The sequence below is a fragment of the Ascidiella aspersa genome, chromosome 1, assembly GCF_963924565.1.
Source record: "Ascidiella aspersa chromosome 1, kaAscAspe10.2, whole genome shotgun sequence".
NCBI classification, from domain to species: Eukaryota; Metazoa; Chordata; class Ascidiacea; order Phlebobranchia; family Ascidiidae; genus Ascidiella; species Ascidiella aspersa.
Genome location: NC_139447.1, coordinates 502,613 through 527,846, shown reverse-complemented (window position 1 = coordinate 527,846; position 25,234 = coordinate 502,613). Strand labels below are relative to the sequence as shown.

The 25,234-nt window shown below is 34.0% G+C and overlaps 2 protein-coding genes across 2 annotated transcripts; both read left to right on the top strand.

Moving 5' to 3' along the window:
• The first annotated feature begins 9,068 nt into the window (after positions 1-9,068).
• LOC146166401 (calcium/calmodulin-dependent protein kinase type IV-like) lies at positions 9,069-19,428 on the top strand. Its single transcript, XM_083384479.1, has 10 exons — positions 9,069-9,191; positions 10,299-10,377; positions 11,128-11,190; positions 11,423-11,505; positions 11,717-11,789; positions 14,666-14,752; positions 15,152-15,303; positions 15,962-16,088; positions 17,930-18,082; positions 18,585-19,428. The coding sequence occupies exons 1-10, from the start codon at positions 9,106-9,108 to the stop codon at positions 18,672-18,674; spliced, it is 993 nt and encodes a 330-aa protein (XP_083240605.1). The 5' UTR covers positions 9,069-9,105; the 3' UTR covers positions 18,675-19,428.
• Positions 19,429-20,331: 903 nt separating this feature from the next.
• LOC146166400 (uncharacterized) lies at positions 20,332-24,922 on the top strand. The gene is made up of 9 exons (XM_083390729.1): positions 20,332-20,397; positions 21,003-21,165; positions 21,270-21,306; positions 21,467-21,631; positions 22,040-22,153; positions 22,524-22,734; positions 23,177-23,361; positions 24,240-24,354; positions 24,740-24,922. Exons 1-9 carry the CDS (start codon positions 20,332-20,334, stop codon positions 24,920-24,922), a joined length of 1,239 nt encoding a protein of 412 aa, XP_083246855.1.
• The last annotated feature ends 312 nt before the right edge of the window (positions 24,923-25,234 follow it).

The following is a 25,234-nucleotide window of genomic DNA, read 5'->3' as shown; positions in this document are numbered from 1 at the left end:
AAACATATGTACATTGGTTCGTGCGCTCTACTCAAACAAACAACGTAAGCGTTTCACAAACTACATAAATGTAGGTGATTGTGAGCAAACAAACAACCGATTGATGACGCACAATAGAAGGGGGCTTCCCATCAGGGCTCCCCCTCCCACATTGACAAAAAATCGACTGAATTTGGTGAAATTAAAAAAAGAAAGTCATTACGTCATTTTGTCCAAAACTGTCGCCATCCGAAACCAATGACGTCATTGCTTAGCTTAAACAAGCAAAATTATGAAACTAAAGTTTCAAACATGTTTGTTTTAGCTTATTATTCCAAAATTTTGGTCTAAAAGTTTAGTTACATCGAGTGGTTCATTGTTTTTTGTAAAATTCACCTTCAAGATAAAAAAACGTTACATTTTAACACACATCGAAATATTTCCTGCCAAAAAATCACAACAAATATTAAAAAGATTTTGCGGCGTGTGTTTTTTACCAACTATAAAATGGCCTTTAAATAAAACATCTGCAACACTTAGCCAACCTAAATGAAAAAGCGAATTTTCAACAAAATGGCGGATTGAACATTCACGCGAAACGGGATTTGGTTTCAAACTTAACAACCTACCATTGTTTTGTCACCAAGGCGTGGGTTAAGATGTTAGTGGATGGGTTTAGGCATTTCTAAAAACACGTTTTTGAAAAACAAAAGTCAAGCCGTACAATAAAGAATACATTGATTAAAATCATTAAATAATTAAAAAACCTAATCATTGAAATTTTTAAGTGAATTACCAATAAAAAGTCGTATGTAATAAAACACAATTATAGAAAAACAAATTCATTGAAAAAATAAAACGAGACACCATATCAATGGAGGATATTGCGCACTTGCATAAAACTATAAAGTCAATATGTTGTAAAAATATAACGAAACTATAATTCCATTGTAATTGTAAGAAAACGACAATGAACTTTAACAAAAACTTTTAGTGGAAGGTTCTAGGACTGGAAAGATAAACAAAGCAAAAAACAATGAGCGGAAGATTAAAAACATTTATAGATACGTAGAAATATTATTACAAATTAAAACATGATTTGTTGAAGGTTTTGAGTAAGTTTGTTAAAGAAAGCAAATTTATTAATTATAAATCCAAATTGTAATGCTAACAGCAACCGTTGTTGGTATTCAACATATTTATGAACTATATGTAACATACAGTAATTGTTTTACTTAGACACATTACTGAGGTTTCTTTTGCACAACCCAATAAAGTTCCATTTTCGTTCAGCGCTTGGAAAGTCAGTGGCTTGTTTCGCGGCTTCAATGGCAAGCTCGTAATATTTAGCAGCTTTTTTACCAACTGACATTTTGTCATGTGCAGCTCCGGTGTGGTTCAAGATGAAGCAATACAATTGATGTTTGGAAACATCTTTGCCGTAAGTTTTCTCCATAAGAACACGCGCTTCCAATAATGTCGATAAGCTGGAATCGTATTCTTCAGCCAATCCATAACTAACCCCGATATACAACACACACCACAATTGTTCTTTAACTCGCCTATTCGCTACAATTTTGTGCATGTTTTGAACCAATTGTAGCAAGTCACGCATCACTGGGATTACGTAATCGCACGTGATTGGTTTAATCCCAGCTTTGTTTTCAACTGACAAAGCTTCCAATGATTTGTTTATGCCAAACATACATCTACTTATTCCAATGGCAGCATTAGGTGATTTTTTACGCGAGTAAAAAATGGCGGAAATTTCGTAAAACAAAATGGCCTCGAGATGATTTCCCTTCTTAGTAATTTTGTCAGCGAGTGATTCAATGTCGACTCCCGATGACATAAAATTGTTTTCGATTAATTTAAGCATTTTGTTTTTAATAACACCGACTTGATCAAACTTGTGATTTTTCATGAAAAGTTCGTAATATTGAAAGTAGCCCATCATTAGCATCAGTGTTTCGTCCAAAACTTGATCCGGTGAAGTTTTTTTGTACTTTCCAGTTTTCACGATTTCCAAAAAATCTATAAAAATAATAAAAAAAAATTAAATATTTATTTTTCCAAAAGTTTTTAATAAGCCAATATCACTGTCATTAATATTTTGAAAATGGAAAATATGATACGTTCTGTTGATGAAATAATGCATAAACTTATATTGTAAGTCATATCACTCATGTACGTGAAGCACTTACTTTTAATCGTTTCAATAATAGTTAATTAGAAAATAATTCTACTCACGAAAAACTGATTCGATGTCTTCAATTTTCAGTCTCGTTTCTACCAAAATAAGATTTTTGTCATTTTTTAAGATTTTATTGTTTCATTAACTACAGTAACTTAAGCTGTAATAGAAATATAAAAAAAGTTTTGTTGACAATGTGAAAAGCAAATAAATTTGTGGCAACTTTTAGAGACCCGCGTATTCCTGTCAATGCTTTAATGCCTTTAATAATAATTAGTTGTGAACTTAACTGTTGAGGCACTGAGATTGTGCAAGTAAGACTCATGCGAAACAATCGCAAAAAGTTTTTTTGTGTCGTTTGAATTTTTACTGCTTAGTTTCCCGTCCTTCTTAATTTCCGCTCAGCGGTTTAACTGATTAATGTCAAAGCTCGTTTTGTTAGATGTTGTAAAACTTCACAAATCTAAACTTTTTGGATTCAAATAGGATGAAATCGCGTTAAATTGTTACCTAGGTTACCAGAGTTAATTGTTACCTAGGTTACCAGTTTACACAGCTCATAAAATTAATTCTAGAACTTAAAAACCCAATTCATATGCTTTAAACCAGTGGTTCTTAACTCGTTTTAAACCGCGCCCAACTTTGGTAATTGGCCTGCACCTTACGCACCACTCTAGCATTAAATAATTAATTATCATACTAAAGCAATTTTTTTTTCGATTACATTATCAGTGAGACAAAATGAATTACATATCAGTGAGACAACATAAATTACATATCAGTGAGACAACATAAATTACATATCAGTGAGACAACATAAATTACATTATCAGTGAGACAAAATAAAAATAGGAAATTTTACTCTAAACAAATATTTGTGCTTATTTGGTTTGCATTGGGCTTTAATATAGGAGACCTGGTGCATTGGGCACAAAAAATAGCTCGTGCCCCATATATTGGTTTTCATCGAGCTGATTTTGACAATCATGTTGTAAAGGCATTGACTGTACAGTTGTAAGGCCGCACAGAAACCACGCCAAAATGTCGGCCGGATCCCGAAATATGAACATTGCGTTCATCGCGTTAAAAAGGTGGGACGAAACACAAAGCAATGCCTATACTGCAAATAACATTAAAAATTCGCGCAAAAAAGTCTGAAACAAATAACAGGTTCACGCGAAGCGTCAAAAAATTTCGCAGTTTACTTTTTAAAGTTATCCAAACGCAGTTTGTACAGAGGGTGGTCAACCCCCTGTGCACAGCTTAGATCTCCATCAATCATATTATGCTTTTCTAAAAAAACGCAGCCCAATCGGTCGAAATAAGTAACAAATATTGTGTAGGCCAAAAGTTCGCGAATCGCAAAATCGTAAACAATCGTAAAAAGTTAAACATCGAAAAAAGCTCGCGCCCCTTAAGAATTGGTTAGCGGCTCCCCCAGTTAGGAACTACTGGTTAAAACAATGTACTTTTACCTTGTTGTAATGTATAAGAAGGTGCTCGTGACATTTCGTAAAAATCTGCATCACGAGATAAATGACTAGGTGTATCACGAGGTGAAGTTGTATCACGAGATGAAGTTGTATCACGAGATGAAGTTGTAGGCGTATCACGAGATGAAGTTGTATCACGAGATGAAGTTGTATCACGAGGTGAAGTTGTATCACGAGATGAAGTTGTATCACGAGATGAAGTTGTATCACGAGGTGAAGTTGTATCACGAGATGAAGTTGTATCACGAGATGAAGTTGTATCACGAGGTGAAGTTGTATCACGAGATGAAGTTGTATCACGAGATGAAGTTGTAGGCGTATCACGAGATGAGAAAGCCTGTGCCCTCTCATGCTGAAACTCTTCTTCCGAAAACCGAATTTCTTTCCCTAAATGAAAAAACGTTCTGTTTTGCAGCATTACGGATTAGCACTTCTGTATCCAAAAAAAGCCTGAAGTGAGGTTTGAACTCACAACCTCGGTCATACCGGGACCGTCGCTCTACCAACTGAGCTACGCAGGCTCAGAGGGAAGCAAGTCGAGAAACAACCATAGCACCGTTGCCTGCTGCATCCTGTTTGTGAAATTAGCCGGTGGTGAGGTTCGAACTCACGACCTCGGTCATAACGGGACCAGCGAACCCATGATACGAGCCAATATCTCTAGCAGCCAGTGATACTTTAGAACGGTGGTTCTTAAACTTTTTGAGACACGCCCCCCTTTTACAATTTTAACCAAACTGGCGACCCACCTTGTTTAAAAATCAAAAAACATAAAACATAACAGTAATTTATTTCCAGGTAACTTGCATCAATGCAAAGGATGTAACTGTTTTTAACTTAGCCTAACCTGCGTTGCCGTATTTTGAAACGCGGATTTTTTGAAAAATTTACCGCGGTTGCAGTGGCAACTCCAGATAAGGGACTTAAACTCGGAAATAACGTCGAAAAGATATTTCAAAACATGACGTATATTTTATATTAAAAGATTGGAAACGATGGTGTGCTGCGTAAAAAAATTTCTTTGTATATAGTTTAAGTTGCCCAAGTGTTTTTGTATGAAACTGAGATATATGTGCCAGGGTTATGAACTAAACATTCTACTTTCCATTCAAATTCTACCATTTCTGAAGCATGGATATTTCACTCGTGGATTTACATTTTCTCTTGGAAGTAAATTTAAGATTATAACAAACTACGCTTGAACTTTTAAAAGAGATCATGTTTATTATAGCAATTCGGCTAATAAACAGCAGCTTGGCCAGAAAAAAAATTTGTGTAGCTAAAATTAGACTTTAAACAAGTAAGTTTCCACAGTAGGTTTAGCGGTAGCCAAAAAATGTTTACCTGCAACTCCATATTTACTAAAAGAAAAAAATATAATCTCGCTTGTTTAAGGTTTGCCAACATTTAACTTGCAGTACAAAAATAAAAATATTGGTAAAAGTTTCTAACTGAGCCTAATAGAACAGAACGCAATACGCAAAAAATCTTCAAAAGCGAAAACAAAATGATTAAAAAGCCATAAACTTGGTAGTGTGTGACGTAACAATGAACAGTATTTTCAAACAATGAACAGTATTGGTACTTCCCAGTCACTCTCTGTGAATATTTGAGCTAATTATTTAACAGTACAAAAAAAATACAAATATCGTTTTTAATCGCATGCGTGCGAGCGGCACACACCATGTTTTCCTCGAATGGCCGATCAGAGCGGGTAACTTAATCACGTGATTAATGCGTTAGCATAAAGTTTTTGTGGAATCATCTCCTCACAAAACGAAAATACTAACCTTAAAATCAACAGGAATATTCTACACGACAGAAAAAAACTAATGTGTGATAACTCGATGTTGTCCATTCTATGATCACCATAAAGTTTAGTCATAATCATACAGAGTTTGTAAATTTTTCGCGCCCCCTTGTGAACCTCACACGCCCCCCAAGGGGGGCGCGCCCCCCAGTTTAAGAACCACTGCTTTAGAAATTGCTGGTTCAGTTTTTTAACTAGATGTATATTAGTTTCAATTAAAAATTAACTAGGCGGTTTGGTTAGTTTGACTTTGTTAAATGGATTTGAAACTTACTCTGCCTGATCACGGTTTTCTCTGTCGTCTGGATTTCAACATATCTTCCAGATTTGTGGCGGTTTCTCTGCATTAAACAGAAATATAAATTGAGAATATATTGTGGATAGTGCAGGCCAACTTGTTAAAGGTGGCTGACTGAGTGTAAGTAATTACAGCTAGGAAAAAATTGTTTTTAAATAGATATGTTACCTTAATGCTGACCTGGGCAGCATACGGCCCGCCAAGCAGTTTAATCCGGCCCGCGGCTTTTTTTCCTTAAAATACACAGGCTAAGCGAAAACAACGAACAGTTTTGACATTTTGTCTGTCGTAAACACTGTTTCCAGGGACGGATCTAGTCATGTAATCGCCAAATTCGATTTTTCGCTTGTTTTAAATACTAAAACGAGAATTGTTTTCGCGCTTCGCGCGAATCTCTTCTGTCTTTCTCGTATATTTTCGGCAACTTTTTTTTCACCCGGCCCGCTACAACATTTTAAGTTTCTCATGCGGCTAAAAATAATTGCCCACCCCTGCCTTAATGGCACAAAATTTCAAGAAAATAAATATATGATTCCTTTAAGAAATAACGAAAACTATATCTTTGGTAAACTCTTAGTTTAGTGGTAAACACTATTGCTTTTTATCTCGGTAGATAACAACAAAGCACCATAATTATTGTGGTCATTTAAAATATTTAAATTGAAAAATATATTTTACATTGAGGTTTATTGAAATTCTTACTTTCATATATTTATGATATACATGTGTTACATTTTAAATTACCGCGGATTTGATTCCATTAATGGACGCGTCTTTCATTTCTTCATCTGCCTTTTTCTTCAGGCTTTCCAAATCACCCAGGCCTACTTTTGCGTTTCCAGGTTGAGCAAGAACGATTTTAGTGAAGGCAACTTGAGGATCGTTATAAGCTTTTCCATATTTGCGCAATGCGATGTTAAATTGCTGCAAAAGAGTTTCTGCTTTGTAGAATTGTCGAATTGTTTCGGCGGTTTGTTGATTCTCAGCGATTAAAGTTATTTCCAGCGAACCAGCTCGAATTTTTTCGATGAAAGCTTCACCAAGTCCTTCAACCACACGAGTCACGGCCCCAAGGAAAGCAGGAGTGTTGGCAAGTTTGTAAACAAGGTAACCTGCTGCAGCAGCAGCCAATACTCTAGGAGCTGCATCTGCAGCTGCCCCAATTACTTGAACCGTTGCATCTGTAGCTGCTCTCATTACATCCACTGCCGCGTTTCCAACTTGTTCAACCACAGCAGGGGCGTTGTCAAGTCTTATAACGAACCTCTCGGGGTCTATTTCCAACTCCAGTAGGTTTAGGTTTCGTTCGTCATCACCAGGTTGATTAACCCCAGCCATTATTATTTTAACCGTTTCTTTAAATAAAAACGAAAAGGCAAAAAAATAAACTGACAATGAGTGAAGTATTAGTAAACTATATGATATAATACGAAATTACAATTACACGCAGAAAACGATCTTCTAATTTTTAGCACTAAAACTTTTAACCGCACCACAAGGACGGAATTAAGTATACTGAATTTCTCGCGAAGGGCAGCAAGTTCCAGGCGAGACGCTTTTGTGACAACAATGTCAGGTGTCTGGTGAACAGTAACTTGACGCCACGCGTACAACGAACCACGGTATATAATATTAGACCCTGTCTGTGTAGTTAAGGCTAACCAACAACGTTTTAACATCAGTTCTGCTACGAGTAGGCTATTGTGCAATTTTAAAATTGTTTCACGCGTTTGTTGGTTTTTCTAAATCTACGAAAATACAATGATAATTTTTGTTTGTCCTTCTTAATAATTTGATTTAATAATATTAAAACTACCATTTTAGCATCCTATGATGCCACAGTCGAATTCATAGCCTGCTCCAAAATGACTTTCCGACCTGGTGAGAATCGAACTCGGGGCCAAGAATCGACCTATTCCATTTGTAAGGTTCAGACAACTATAAACTCATAAGGCCAACGCCAAATTAAGAGCAGGACGCATTATTAGGCCGTTATTCTCTATTGACGGCTCGTTATTGAAAGACTTTCCTGGTTTGTGTTAAGATTCTGGACAAGCGTCAATTGACAAATTTTTTTTTTTTTTTAATGTCAATTTTTTTTATTTTTTTTCGTGCTAAAGATGCCCGATGTAAAGTTTAATAGTTTAATAGAAGACCAGCCTCTGCTTTCAAATGTAGATAACAAGTAATTATTAGTAAACCGCAAGCTGTCGCTAAAGCGCTGTACAGCAGACTAATGTGCAGTGATGCGTGACGAGTATCGCAGCAACGAGAAGCTTAATGTTCCACAATTTGTTCATTTCGCTTTAGAGAGCTTAAGGCTCCACAGTGTTGCTAAACACAGCTGTTACTTGCACTAATGAATAAGACTTACAAAATATATTTAGTTGTGTTGTTTTAACTTCGTTTAATTTAGGTTTTGAACAAATGTAATTAGTTTTGTCTCTTATATTAAATTTGCTTTAATATTAGAGATCTTTCAAAGGTGAATGGTTTTATTTTAGGTGGCTATATATCTATTTTTCATGAGCCGAGATTTAGCAATAAAAGTTATAGCCTAAAAAGTCTGTAAGGAGTCTGAACAGAAATTTAAAGATTATAATGTTTTTGCTTCAATTCTGTACACGGGTGGATCTTTTTTGAATTTTGAAGTCCTTCAGAGTTAACACTTGTGACCTACAAGGATATGTGGCAATGTAATCAACAAAACTTTAAAACTTTAGATTGTACTAAAACGGTGATTGGAGTGAATTAATTACTGATCAAAGGTTAAAAACTTGAACTTAAGCATAAGTTTCACATTACTAGCATGGTTTTAAAAATCGAAGGTTTTAAAAGGCAATATAAATAAGCTTTCTTCTACTAAAGCATATTTTACCTTCAGAAAAAAATGTTATTTTTTAAATATTATTTCATTATCTTAATAAATTCATTCCATGTTGAACTGATGGCTCTGCTTTTATTTAAATCTGATATAATACTGTTGGACTATAATACATATAATCTAATTTCTATTATACATAGAATCCGATGATTTGCAATAATAACTTTTGTGGCAATTTTTGACTGATGGAAAGATTTGCAAATAATCCATGTCACGGATTTGTTGAAATACGTGTTGTTAGTATTGGCTGTTGTTATAGCTAATCCATAAAAACTTCATTTTTTGCACAATCAATAATACAAAACCAAAAATGGATTTTAATTTTGTTCTTTTTTACTTATAAATATAAACTTGACTTCGGGATGAAACAATATTTTATCAAAGCCCCATTAGACAAATATTATTGTTTCAGGTTAAATTTATAATTAGGAAAACCTTGACATAAACATGAATAAAAAATCACCAGCCTGGTTTGGTTATTCCCAAAAGATTCCTGTAAATGAGCTTTATGATGTCAAACAAGAAATTGGCAGGTAAACATAATTTTGTTGTTTTATTTAATGTATTTTCATCTGTTGATAAAGGATATACCACCAGTACATTTTCAATGCTTACCATTTCTGGTTGGTTACTACACATTTTATTTTAGTTTAATGCAATCTGAATTTGTATCAAATTGTTTTTTAGCTTAAAAACAGGAATTTATTTTACCACAATATACGTACATGGGAATGCAGTTAACATAGGTTCTGCTGCCTAACCTTTAGATAACATCATTTAAGGTAATTTAAACAAATCAATTTAAAATCACAAACTGTCAAATGATTACAAAATTTAAATCAATCTAATTTATCAAATATTTATAAGCTTTCAATTCCAAACACTCATTAATAATTAACATATTGAATTATTTGTAGAAGTGTAACTAAATAAATTGTTTGGATTAGATAGTTATGATATGAGTGATTAAACTTATTATGTGTTAAGAGAAATATTTATGTAATCACATGTTGCTGTACAAATATGAATTTGTGGGTGTTTATTACATTTGATGTTGTGTTTTTTCACACATGTCATATCTTCGAAGACAAACGAATGTTATCTGCCCAAATATTGATTTTGTCTTTTTGTGTCTGACTCAGGTGAACAGAATATGCAGCGTTGATATGAATATTGATTTTTATAAAAACATTTTGTGATTAAATACAGTACATTTACTGTATTAATAAAAAATGCCTTTTAAAATCACTACAGCTTCTTACAAATGAAGTCTGTCTTACTACTCACAATAATTAAAGGCATGAGTATTCTCTTATTTAGAGTACGCTTAGAAAAGGCAGGCTAGCAAAATAACTTAAATTGTAATATACTTTATACAGCCTTCAGAATAAAACAATTTTTATTTTTATTTTTTTTTATCTGTTTAATATTTCTATAGTTGATATTACATCTTTGTTGTGTATTGACTCATTCAAATTTAAAATTTTTTCTACAATTATGCAAATTAGGTGGTAAGGCTATTGTTTACTATAGATTTCATGATAATTGATTTATTTAAATAATTTATACTTGTAGCCCCCCTGTGTTATTTTCTCACGCTTTGTTAATTGTTTGTTAAACAATGCATACATTGTTTCAAGGGGAGCAAGCGCCGTGGTTTACCACATCGAACAGAAAGGAACGGGAAAATCTTTCGCCATGAAAAAAATCACAAAAAAGGTTTAGTGACATGTTAAAAACTTTTTTATAATAAAAAACTTAAACAAACATTTATTACATGTTTTTTATGTATTTTGTACATTATTGTCTTAATTTTCTATTTTTGCGATTTTATAATTTAACTTCTCATTATTTTACATTGATGATGGTATCAAGTGTGTTCCTGAAATATTTGAATAAAAAAAGTTAATGTTATTGATTGTTCTGACTAATATATTTTTATTGAAATTGTTTCCGTAACCTTAGTATTGTGATCTAACACTTATTTTTGACAAAAGCCTGAAAGTTTTATGCTTCATATTTTTTGTTGGGCGTAAAAATACTATGTAGAAAAAGTTGTAGATTGCTTTTTACTCCAACAAAACGGAATTTTTACAGCAGAATGTTGATGTAAAACAGACTGCCTCATAACTTTGCTGACAGCAGCAAACATTAACTCCCAAAGATTTCCAGGCCCAACTTACAATACCTTGTTTTTATGGCTATAGTTTGTGTGTTGTCAATGCCTAATATGTTTAACTCAAGGCCTGGAATAAAAGAAATGTAGTCTTATTAGCTCTAAATTGCAACCCCGTTTTGAATTAAAAAAAAACATACTGTAAAAGAACACAAAATTTTGTCACTTTCTTATATTTTTATTTTTTATGTTTTAACCTTTAAATGACACTTAAGTGCTTATTTTTGTTCTTTTTTGTTTAAAATTATTCTAATTTTTTTCTTTTGTTTATTGCTATATTTTTATATATATAGGTACAGAAAAAACTTGCACAAACTGAAATTGGAATTCTTCTGACACTTACTCATCAAAACATCGTAAGTGGAAACTGAAAATAAGGATTTTTTTATCTCTCTCCGAAAACTTTTCTCACGAATATATTTTGTACAATTTAATTAAAAACTAAAAGTCAGTTTCACATTTTTTATTTCATCTTATTTTATGATTTGATAATATTTAAAAAGTGATTTTAGGGATGTAAAAAATAAAATATTCTACTTTAAACCAGAGAAAAAAATATTTCTTAAAACCCACTTTTGTTTTTTTCAGATTAAATTAAAAGACATCTATGAATCAGACACAGAAATCAACCTCATTCTTGAATACGTCAATGGTGGAGAATTATTTGACAGGTTAATCATTTTGTTTTATTTTAAGATAAATGATTGGATTCTACCTTCAGGTGGTATTTTAATTCAGATACTGTATCCGTGTAGCCTTTATCTAAAACATTAAACTTAAATTACACTATTTAACATATTGCTTTATTAATATGGCCAGTTGTTTAAAAATGTTTTTTGAAATTCAAGGCATTCCACCAAACGTGATTTAATGTTGTTCCAGGATTGTTGAAAAGGGTTTCTATAGTGAGAGGGATGCAGCAATGGCGGTCAGACAGATCTTGGAAGCCGTTGCAGTAAGTCGGAATAAGTTTCGCAGCCTTTCAATATTAAAAAAAAATTGTACAATCAAAATAGAAGTTGTAAAACAATTTTTAAATCAATTGTTATAAGCAAAATGTGCATTTAAACAAATTTTACATTGTTCATTTAGGTTTTCAAAAGGAAAAAACAACATTTTGTATTTAATGGTATTTCTTTAAACCCAATCAATATAAACTGAGCAAACTAAATTTAAGTAAAGGCGTGCAATAAACTCAGAAATCATTGAAATTAAAATCCTGATTCGATTTCAAGGTTAAACCCTCGGCCAAAAATACCGACTAAAAGTTGTTTACTTAAATCAGCAGTTCTACTTTATCATTTCAGTGCAGTTTCACCTGGCAATTAGGTTTTATAAAAAAAACTGATTAATTATTTTGTGTCACTAATATAAACGCTGTTATAAAACTTATATTTGTCCGTGTTTTCTACATTCGACAGACACGGTCTTATTTTGCCCACCAAATTTCACCAAATTCACAATTATGAGGTTGCTGGAACCCAGAGTTAATTTATTTCTGATTATTATCACATCGGTTCCCATTAAACAATTTAGTTAAAAACCTTTTATAGCTTATGTAGGTGATTTGATGTCCAATTTTAGGCTTTAAACTTGCTTTAATCTTTAAATAATGTGCTCTAATCCGCGACTAACAACGCCACGTGTGTTTAAAATCTAATGCTGTTGTGCAATGTGCAGCGGTTGGTGATTAAGGTGGTGGCCTTTATACAATAAAGTATAAGCCAGATGAAAACTATCGGCAACCTTAGTCGCAACATTTCATGTTTAAAAGGGCAAGGGTCTCGTTAAACCAGCAAAACGTTCAGCTGGGTCTAACAAGCGTTGCGGAATTTACCGGACAGCCCTCATTAATATTTCATTGGCTTGTTTTCATGCCTTCTCTCATTATCAAACAATTCGGCCCGGTTATGAATAATGCACGGTCTTGGTGCACGCTCGTCCCAAGCCATAACAAAAACCCCATCAATCAATCCACAATGCCAACAGCTACTGGTGCTGGCGCGTGTGGGAACGGCGTTACCCTTTTAGCCACTCAGATAATGTTTAGTTGAGTTGCCTTGAATAACTTCTCAACAGAGCAAATATTTGTTATATTGAACATGACGTTTTAAGGTTAAGTTAGCTGTACTGAATGAAATACAATCCACAGCCACTGAGGTTGGCACGTGTTGGAACAGCGTAACACGGTTTAGGAAAAAAAAACTTTTTTTAATTTTAAAGTTTAAACGACCTTTAAACTTATTAAGTCTTGGATAAAATATTTATAAGTTTTCTCGCAAAGATTAATATGGCCATCTCCAAAAATTATTCCATTTGGGCCCCGGTAAGATCTACTTTCGCCCCTGGCTCGGCGCAGTGACTGTAGGACAATGTGTTAATTGTTACCTAACACTGTGCGATTGTGGGGCGTTACGTCACTAATTAACTGAGACCCCCCGCACAATTTCGATGCTTACGCCCGTCTTCTCCTTGATAAGCTTAAACGGCTATAGCCACGATTTAACAGAGATTCATGCAATATAATGCTTGATCGAGTGCTAATTTTTCTGTGTATCTTTTGTACATTTGTTGATTCCACGGTATTTGTGGTACCTGCAAACATTCTTAATGTTCTCGATCAAAAGGTTCAACTTTCGACGAAACTTTGTCGAACTAGGGCCCGAGAATTTAATCTAAAAACGCTTGAAGAATGTTTGGATTTCATTACCACGTTGTTCACTCCTAAACCACAAGAAAACCGTAAAATCGTGTGATGCAAGACGCCGTCTTACAATATTATACGCTAATTTAAAAATAACTGATTTTTCCCAAATAAAAGTTTCCCAAAAATCATTAAAACTGAATAAACTCATTTTTCAGTTTGTGGTAGACGTTTCATAAAAGAATGCTACACTTTCATGTGTTGATGAACTTTTGTTGTGATAGTTGGAGCACAACACCATTGTTAACATTCCAAACTCTTTATTCCAGAACGTAATCTGCAGAGAAGGAAAACACAATGCCCCTATTATCCCGTAATAATAGGCTGTTATTGTTGGCTTAAGTGGTTTAGAATTGAGTTTAAGATTAACAGCTTTAAAGTATTACGTTTTGCAAACTTTACCGAGATCTTTGGGAAATTTAATCCATTCTCGGCAAACAATCCCAGCCAAGAGCTTTCAGGAAAGCGTTAAATTAAAGCCGCAAGAAAAACGGTGTAATTATATTGAGAGGCCATTAGGCAAGTGAGGTAATGCATTCGGATTGATTAAACCTTCGGCCAATTCTAGGCTCTCAATAATATGGATTAGGCCTCAATCAATAGAAACCGGTCTGACCTCCAGTTTTCAAAATATTTTGACTTACAAAATTTAAAACCACAGCACTTAGGGCAAGTATCAATTTATTACTTTCTAGATTCCTATTTATTTTTTTTACAACATTTAGGGTTCTAAGGGTTAAGTTTTGGTTGTTTTTTCGGGGTGGTGGGTACAACTTCTTTGCTTTTCATCCCATATTGATTTTTTCTAAATGGTCTTGTCTGTAATTATTTACAAAGAGGATGTTATATTTCTATTAATTTAGGTATATTGGGATAACAGCGGTTTATTTTGCAAATTTTGGGGGGAAAGTTTTGACAATGAAGCAATCGTTAAAGTATTACATTGTTTTACATAGTAAGCTTTTAAATAGTAAAATTGGACAAAAAATAATGTCTAAACCAAAGTAGTTTTTTGAGTGTTTTTGTTTAAGTCGTTTTGTATGACGTAAGCTCAATAAAACCACACGATGTTCCGCAAACAATCCACTTGTATGACGTCATTATACACAAAGCTCTTATCTTTTTAGTATCTCCATTCGATGAACGTTGTACACAGAGACCTCAAACCTGAAAATCTCCTCTATTCTGACGACACAGAAAAAGCAGTACTTAAGGTAAGTGACGTCATATTAACCTATTGTTAGGGATATTTTAAAAACAATCAAATTCAAACGAAAGTTGGCTTTACGTTACGTCACCAGAGGTTTGTGACGTATTTCAAGGATAGATACGTCACAAGTGACGTAATAGCATTCGTAGAGAACTTATAATTAAGTTAATAATATTCTTTTTAAAGCAATTATTTTTTAACTTTGCTTTTTAACCAGTATTCTTTTCAAAAAAACTTATTTTGAATAAAGATCTTTTTATTTGTAAATAACGCAATTTTGTTGTGCAAATTACTTTTGTCATTTTGATCATTCTTATGCAAATATAATTTGTATAAATACCGTATTTTTATAAAAATTTGTTTTGCAATTACCACAAGTTTAATTTGTAAAAACAACTTCCAGGTGGCCGACTTTGGACTTTCCCGCATCAACGACAAGGAAAGTATGCGAACTGTGTGTGGGACTCCTGGTTATGTTGCCCCCGAGATATTGCTGGGGAAGGAGTACAGCTCTAAAGTCGACATCTGGGCTGTTGGGGTCATCGCATACATACTGTGAGTGCTGGGTACTGTGATACCTATTGGTGGGGGATGTTCGATAATATTGGATCGAAGCATATACCCGATACCAAGTGGTACCGGTTCTCATCCGATACTAGGCTGGTATCGACGTCTATTCGATACCAATTAATGTAGGAGTTTCAGTAATGATTTTTTATTACCTAAAACAGCGATTTTACGTTGGAAAGTAAATTTATCGTTAACTAGTTGCTACAACTGAAGGTACCTGCACTTTCTAACGCTAAAGCACATGTTGTGCCGTTGACCTGGAAAATTACCTCTAAATCTTTTGATTTCATCTATTTTTTGTGTTTAAGCAGAATAATGACGTCATATTGTACCGGGTAGGATCGCGAGACTCGTTGTCAAATATCTGCCGGGTATTGGTCGATTGAAAATGCCAAGTGTTGGACATTCCTACTATAACGGACAACGGTTTATGATTTTATTGGTAATTCAACTGATAGCTGGGCAGGAGTGGATTAGGGGGGCGCCGTTGCCATGCCCCCAAAAATTACTCTATTTTTGGCTTATTCTAATTACGTAAATGCAGAAATTTCGCGCCTAAATTTGTTTCTAGTAAATCTTACCCTATTTTTGTAAATCAATTATTTGTTGAAAATTAGGTTGTTTTTGTTGGTATTCCTTGCAGTTTGTGTGGGTTCGAGCCCTTCTACGACGAGCGAGGCGACCAGGCGATGTTCCAGCGAATACTAAAGTGCGATTACGAGTTCATGTCGCCATTCTGGGACACAATCTCTCGCAATGCAAAGGACCTGGTGAGAACACAAATACTTTTACCCATTCATTGTGGCAACTGCCAAGGGCGTTATTACTGTTTAGGTATTTCATATTGTAGTAACTGTTCTAAGCATGTGTATATATATAAAGACCTTCTGAAGTTGTACTCTTCGAACAACACTATTAATTTAAGTGTTTACAGCTGTTGGTGAGTCAGAAGAGCTATATCGTAGGTTCCCAGCTCATTTCTAATGCTCATCCGTGCCGAGATACTGTTTTAGAATCTGATTTTTCCTTTATTAGTGAGCCTCCCACAATCCTTTCATTAGAGCGCAATAAGCCAAATTATATTTCCTACATTTTGTATTTGTTTATGTGCATTAAGTTCCGTTTTTTGTTACATTATATTGAATTACTTCAATACGAAAATTTTAGTAGGGATGCCGCAATCTATTTATTATTTCTTAGGGGTGTCGCAAGTTACAAAAGGCTGGGAACCGCTAACTATAAGCTATGTTATATATGTGCGTATAAAATATAAATCAGGTTGACCAGGTTCTCGTTAAGGTTATTTTGCAAAATGTAAAAGTGTTTCAAAATTTCATCACGGAACGATCTTTTAAATGTGAAATGATGCGGTGTCGGTTTGTTTGTTAAACCGAAATCAAATTAAACAACGAAATAATCGTAGATGTCGAGTAGAATCTGTTGTAAAGCTCTGGCATGTAAAGCAGGTCGTAAAGGGAAGCAAAATGACGTCCAGAAAACTGGCGACTGGGCTACATTTCCCAGTATATACTTAAACAAGGTTACGTGTGAGAATTAAAAGAGAAGGGAAACGAAAAAGGCAAAAATAAACAATAACAAACAAAAGAGATACGATAACTAAGGAGGCAGGAGGGATAACTTAAGGTATTGGATTGACATGGGATTGGGACGATTAAACTTGGTATCCCAGCTTAAAGGAATTGTCATTTATTAACTTATATAGTTTTACTTCGCTGTTCACCTGTATACTGTTCTAATACAGTCCGCTTGAAGCGTACAATTTTTAACACATGATCTAACACAGACGCTTCAAAGCCCCGAATTATCCTAATACGAACGCTACAAGCGTTGAAAACAAATCGAATCGGGTGGGTTTAGTTTGGTTTCATTTTCGCAAAATCTGTAAATATAAATTTTATCAAACGTGGAAAAAATCTGGTTCTTTGTGTTGCTTTAATTTTCTGCGCCTACGAATTTGTTTTTCTGTTGGTCGTTGTCAATGAAAGCTATCAACACAAATCGATGCGAGGCTTAATTGTTCTTGTGTCGCTCTAAAACCAACAACACATTCGTTTCTGGTTTTGCTTGGTATACAGTGTTCTTAAACAAATATTGTACGATGTTAGATCTTTCTTACAATAACCCAGTTGCATTTTGATTAAACTTTTGTCACATTTGTAAAAAAACAATTGTAGTTACTATTTTACTTGGCACAATAAAAAACACTTTAAAATTAAGTAAATTGAATGGTATTCCATTTAAAATAATTTAAATATTAAATGAAAGGATTGACCTGGTTTTAAATAGCTTTAAGTAGCTTTCACTCGAAAAAATAATTTTTAAATTTATAAGTTTTATATAGTCGTTGCATTTAATCAAAACATATTTCATTTTACTTAAATATATTCCATTTTTATAAGCAACTTGGTTTGTGCAATCGCGTTACGGTGACTCAGTTCAAAATATATTTGAAAAGAATGATTAAAATAAAATCAATATATTTAAAATTTGAATCTTTAAATATAATCGACATTTTTTAAATAATTCTTTATTTAACTTAGGCGATTAAATTTAAATTGCATGTTTTTACCAGCGACTTCACTTTTTCCAGGTCAGCAAGTTACTGGTTTTGGACCCTAAGAAGCGCCTCACTGCTTCTGAAGCCCTCAAGCACCCCTGGGTCCAGGGCAAGGCCACCAACTTTGTACACATGGACACAACCGTCGACAAACTAAAGAAGTTCAACGCGAGGAGAAAAGTGAAGGTAACCGACTTGAAGTTGAACTGGTTGTAAATAAATATCCACCGAATAAAAAGTTCCAGGGGTTGAATTTAATCCGATTCACAATATTTTGCCGAACAAATGACGTCATTACTATGACCAAAGAAATAAAATTGATGAAAATAGATAAAAGGCTGGTTCACATTGATGCTTTTCTCGGACTGAATATACCAAACTTTCCTGTCTAACAAACAATATTTTGGTTTTCTGACACTAAATAACATTAAACCTACACTCAAACAAACAAAACAGATAAAATTAAAACATTGAAACCGTATGTTTTCAGGTGATTAGTCCCAAATTAGCATTAGCATTAAGTAGTTATCTCCGGTTGTTTGAATGTAGAAAATACTGGTTTAAATCGCAAGCCTAAGCTGAAATTCCTTGAAAACGATTTGAGCCTCATTTTTTTTACATACGACACTTCAGCACTGATGAAACACCCTTCATACTATTCAAGTCAAACCTCTGTGTTTATTTCCAGGCGGTGTTCCAGCTAGTTTCAGCTTCCACCAGACTAAACCGCCCTTCCTCTGGCAGCAATTCGTCCGTAAACGGCGATGACGTCGCTTAAACGTCATTAATGACGTCAGAACAAAAACTCTTGTGTCAAATTATTTCTTTCGGTCCTTTGCTGTATTTGGAAAGCTAAGGGAAGGACATTCTATTATCTTTGTGACGTAATAATATGGTACTTTGTTTTATCGATGCACTCCCCGCAAACATCGTGTTAATTTTTTTTTTAAGCTTTTTAAGCTGTTTGAAAATCATTAAATATTCAAAGGCACATTTTCGTTAATATACCCAACATTTATAAATTTAGCCGACTTTCCTCACTTCATTTTTTAAGCTTTATTTGTAAAGAGTCTATCATGACTATCAGTTTTACATCCGGTATTATATTGGTTTTAGAAAGTGTCTGACTTCGTATTTTAAATCGTTTGTTTTAACTATTTTGTGAAATCGATTCATTCTAGCGTCATGTCTTTTTTGTTTCGTTTTTTTATCTAAACAAACCACGCTAATCAATGTTGATAAAATTGAATATAAAGAAACCGTGAATATTGATTTCTTTTGATTACAAAGATAAGGTTGTGTTTGGATAAGTGAGATTTTTGTCCTCGCCATCTGATTTCAAAATATACTTTGTTTTATTTTTTCTTGCCTGTTCACGTGATAATTCCACATCGTTATCTGTTTATTTGATTTCCTGTAAATCCCATATAATCTCGTTACGATTTTAATTTGTTTATATGTGTAAGTATGCATTTTATCGTTGAATTCAAGTTGTACCGGTATTATTACAACTGTATCGTTTCAATAAAGAAATTTATTACAAAATGTCTATTTTATAGGCAATGCTGGACCAGTAAATCTTAACCTTCCATGAGTAATAGCACCCTGTGATTAAATCTCAACAATTTTGAAACCTTGTTTACATTTGGAAATATGTATCACGGAACGGAACAAGAGATACATCTAATGTCGTAAAAAACCTACTATTAACCGTTAAACATTTAAACTAGTATATGCTTGGATACTTGTTCGTGGAGCCCAGGTTTTGATGGCGCTGGTTACCCCTATTTTAAGGCTAGACCAATGGTTCTCAAACTTTTTTCTTTCGTTGTCCAGTTACCTTGCACAAAAATTGTGTTGCCCAATATTTTTTGTATGAAAGGAAAAAATATAAAATAGGTTACAACAAGCAACAGCAGGACAAATTACAAAACAGATATTAAAATGTGCATTAGTAATACTTTCTGCTGAACAATACGGTACATATCGTTTACATTCCTTCTCATTTCCTTCCCAAGCTATTATTCTTGTAAAATCAAGAACAATGACGCAAATGAAACTATTTTTTTAATAAATTAGGCTTGTTGTTTAGGCTAATTGGCTTACCTCAAAATGTTTTCATGGTCCACTGGTTGAGAACCGCTGGGTTAGACAACAAATTATAACAAAAAAAGGGATTTACGTTTAATGCAAAGCTGCCAAACTCCTTAGATTACATGTTTAAGCTGCATATTATGAAACTATTTATTTATCAATTTTATAAATAATTTTTATTAAAGTTGCTTTGTTTTTAACAAACAGCCTTGAACCATAGAAGCGTAGCAAAATGTTTACGATTTCTATGGTAACGTTGAGATGCGGTTTTTTTAAAAACTTTATTTTTCTAAACTTGTTGATTTGAAAAGATTTGTTTTACATTTTGTTTTGTTGAAAAAATGTCTAAATCCGGACAACTGAGAAGCGAAAATCAAAAGTTGCTGCAAAAACTGAAACAATCTCAGGTCCGTGTTTAAAATGTAATTAGCATAACTCGTTTTTAAAAATGATAAGAAGAGACAGTTTTTTTTTCATAACACTGCGTTTTGTAAAATTTAAGATTTAGATAGGACAATAAAAGGCACTGGTCTAGAATCCTACCACAGTTCTAAAATCAACGCACAAAATTTGAGTTAGCATGCGGGTTGGCGTTTGGGTGTGGGTGGGTCAAGTATTATTATATTCCAAATTTAATAATAATACCTGACTTACCTTAACCCAAACGCTAACCTGTACCCTAACCCAAATGGTGTTTCGTTGTGGTAGGATTCTAGACCAGCGCCCAATAAAATATAACAAAATATCGTAAAATAAGGTTTAGTTTATAAAATTTGAAAAAGTGTTGTTGATTTGCCTCAAGGTTAGTTCAGTCTGTATTTTGTGGCAGGTGCACACCTGAATTGTTATATTGCGCAAATTTTGGAAAAGCTAAATTGTGGTAAGATTTCCAAGCAAAGGTGTCCCAAAAACATAATTGCACACCTCAAAATTTAGTTCTGCTCACCCGAGACCTTGGTGTGGAATGCCATGACATGCAGACTGGAGGTTAGGGATCTCCATTTATTTTTAGGTTGAGATATCGCGCCTAATAGTGGCTGCCAAGCATTCAGATCCCCGAATCTTGGAACGAGCGCCGCTGACATCGACGGTAGCGAACAGAAATGGGGGAGACGCACTTCTGCGGTCAGAGAGGCTTCTTACGCAAGCGCGAAGAGCCGCAGCCAAATCACCAGGTTTAAAAACTTATATTATTTGTATTAAAGCTTATTTTAAGGTAACTTTTTATCTCTGTTATGACTAGCCAATATTATTTTAGAATATTTTTTTTTATTTTAAGGTATTTTAAAGAAGAAACAGAAACCAAAAAGAGTCAGGTTTGTAAAAATTGTCATAAAACAACTTATTCATTGTTTTCAACCGTTTTTTAATCTTATTAAGACTATTTATTTAAAACAACATTTCCATGTAGGTAAATTTTAACCAATGTCCTGGCTTAATTTTGTTTTAAACTTTATGAACTGTGTTCATATTTAGATTGCCAACACCGATTCTTAGAAGTCCTGCACAAGACAATCCAACTTCCCCGAAATACGAAGTAATCTCACAATTTTTAAAGCAACAGTCAGATAAAGGGAAGAACTTAACTTTTAGCGACACACCAAGAGACCAACCCATGCTGGCAGACCCTGGCAATTCAAGGTGAGTGTGCATTTCCACTTGCCAATATGCCACTCAAACGACTCACGCTTACACTTGGCGACGGATGAGTGCAAATACAAACCCTGTCATAAAGTTAAACTACATAACTGTATGAATGTTATTCTTATGTATAACAATATTTTATGCACAAACCCTCTTATAAGAAATATATCCCCCTAAATAACTTTCTTTATTAACTCCCTGTATATTTATAACATACTGATGCTATGTTGACTTTATAATCTTTATATGAATAGCTGGGTTCATTAAACCTTTCAAATGTAATTGTTTTTATAATTTATGTTTAACCTATTGTTACACCGGAAGCCTTCAAAGGGGCAGAGCACTACTACACAAGTGTGTACAACTCCAAAGTAACTTAAAGTTATAATTTGAATTGTCGTTCAGACCATTTCGTGCCAGAGAAACAACAAAAGAGCCAAAATCAATTCTGGTGAAAACTCCACTACAAAATACCAGAAAGAAAACGAATAATGAGGACCATGACAAATCTGATATCAAGTAAGGTTTCAGTAAAATAATAATTTGTTGGAATACCAAATGTTTTATTTATTACTTCAACCAATTATTATTTAGTATGTGACAAAAAGTAGTTTAAAAAAATATACTTTTCTTGGCCTTTAAAAGTATAGTCATGTTAAATTACCAAGTGTTTAAGTCATGTTAGTGAAAATTGCTGCAGGAGTGTTTCAATTCTGATGCTGATTCATAAAAAAAATCATAATTAAAAAAAACAAACAGAAACACATTATAACAATGATTTCAGGCTAGTTCCTTACCCTGTTTTAAACGAAATCATTATGTTTACCCACTCATCATTCAACATTGGACAGTAAAAGTTGTTTTAGTGATCTAATTAAATTCCTCGCAGCAACGAAGCTCCCCTCCTTGGTTATGATTGGATCGCAGGAATGATGGACAATAACGACCCGACAAGTGAACAAACGGATTCCTTCATCGAGGAAATGAAGGAATTCCGCAAACTCAACCGATCCGATTGCCAGAGTAAGAGGGCTTGGAACGATCGCTTACGAACTCCAAAAACTCTGTTGCAGGATAATTCACCAATCACTAGACTTCAGGTGTTTAACGACTACAAGTTTTTTTAATTGATTATTACCCTAATGTTTTTGTTTAGCTTCTTATTGTGAGTAAGTATGGTATATTTAAAAAGTTTTCTTAAAATAAATCACCCTTTTTCTTTAAAGTTGCTGCTTGTTTTCATATCAAGGTATAGGCATGCTTAAACGTTGGGTATAGTGCAAAGAAACTTTTGAAGTTTTGTAGAAAATTTAAATAAAACATTGGTATGTACAAATTTAGGTAAGATTTTCTATCTGAACCCTTGTAGAATAAAATATATTCTCAATGAATAAATTTTTTTCAGTAAAAATTAAAAAAAAATTAAATAAATAACCAAAAAAATTCGTTAAAAAAATGAATAAATATTTTTTATTTATTTCATATTTAATTATAAAAATTATCGTCCCAAAGTTTATATTTTTATTTTCATTTGGTCTACAGCGACACCACGTGTCCAGTCCAGATCCCAGCGACACGCGCGACCCTCGCATCATCAACTACACAATAAACAAGCGGCTCTTCCCGGTTCCGGTCGACCCCAATGATGCCGGCTCCCCTGGAACCGAGGGGAATCCCCGGTACATCAGGGTGTCCATCCCAAAATGTTCATTGATATCTCCCTATAGGTAAGTTAGGTTATTTAAATTGTGGCTCAAGAAAAAAATAAAAACCCAGATATACAGGTTTATGTGATGTTATTCTACAACAATTTATAATAGTTTAGTTTAAACCAGTGTTTCCCAACAATTTTATGTCAGGGTGCACCTATGGACCTCTTAAAATGTGATAGTGCACCTGGAAAACGCTATTTTGGGTGACCGAAAATGTGATAGTGCACCTGGAAAACGCTATTTTGGGTGACCGCTACAGGCATTTTTTTCAATGGCCTATATATAAAAAGATATAGATGTATATAAAAAGATTAAAAAAAAAAGTATAAAAAGATATAGATTTTATATTTTAGAATACTTTTCGATTTGCGTGCAGCACACCTGGCAACCCCCTGTTGAAAAGCACTGCTTTAAACTATTGTAAATAAATTTGACTTTAGTATGCATATTGCACTTATTTATGTCTCCAATTCCTTTAAGTACATTTGTCATTGACATGACACTGTGGCTGACAGCCTGACATTCACCGATTTATGCTGATGGCAATTTGAATTTTTACACACTCACTTACTTTTATGAGATTTAATGCTGACATTATTTAAATCAATGCTGTTTCTACCAGGCATAGTAAATTTAAAATAGGTTCGCTGGCATATATTAACATTTGTCATTTTATTTTGCGTCTTGTTGACTATGTGTGTCAGTCCCTGACGAAGGCTTGCCGTATAGTAAGCCGAAACGTTGACCAATTTTAAATATGTATATATAAGAGTGATTTACAGAGGTTTTAGGTTTTTTAACCAACCCTACAATGCCACACAATGGTGAAGGCCGTCTTACATAGGATGAGTTGCAATTATGTTGCCATGAAAAGTAACGGTTGTTTGTTGCAGGTACAAGCCCCGAGCAGGTGTTACCAATGGAGAGGGGGCTGACACCCTATCGTTACCCCACCACTGCGCCCCGGGGTGGCAGAATACTGTGCCAAAAAGAGCAGTAAAAAAACAGGTGAGAAGAATTGCATGAAATTGTGTGCCAATATAAACGTGGTTTATCTGCCATAGTTAGAGTAATCTGTTCAGTTTTTCGGTAAGCTTGTTTATAAATTTCAAGGGTCAGGAGTTCAAATCTTACCCTAACATCAGTTTCTGAGGGATGGCTTAAAGCATCATACTCATAATTTTCTAAACTTTATAATTTAGACAAAATTATACTCCTAAATTTAATAATATTTATAATTTAAATTTTTATGTTGGTAGACTTTTTGATTTTATTAAAATGTTTTGCAATATTTGTCATATCAAATTCACACAGAGATCTTATTTTTGTTAACCCTGAGACCCTTAAATGATGCATTTTCTCCTGGTTATAAAAGCGACATTATTTCCATCAGGATGATGTTTGCCTCGATCTTCGCGCTTCGCTGCACCCAACTGAGAACCTGGCGAACCTGCGCCTGAAGTCGGGTCAGAGCGACCTCCGGGGTGGAATAAAAGCAAGCGATTACTCGGAGAGCTTCCTCGATAGATCTTACTCGATTCAGTACAGGCTCAAAAAACTGAGGAACGAGTTGTAGTGGAATATCCAGCAACGACATCAATACTGTTCTACAGCAATTTAACACGAGTATCAAGTTTTTCTGGAAATGCTAATTTTTAAATTGCGCAAAGATTGCTTTAAATCAGGGGTTCCTGAGCTTTTTTAAGGAATCCCCCAAAATATTTTGGTTTGTATGAACATGATAGTTATGACGTCATAAAACAGGTAACAGACACTTTTTGTTTCCGGTTCAAATAATGCAAAGAAATACATTTAATGAGGCGCCAACAGGTTTATTTACTTGATATCTTTTCTTTCAAAAAAATTCGTTTTATTTTTTTAAATTATA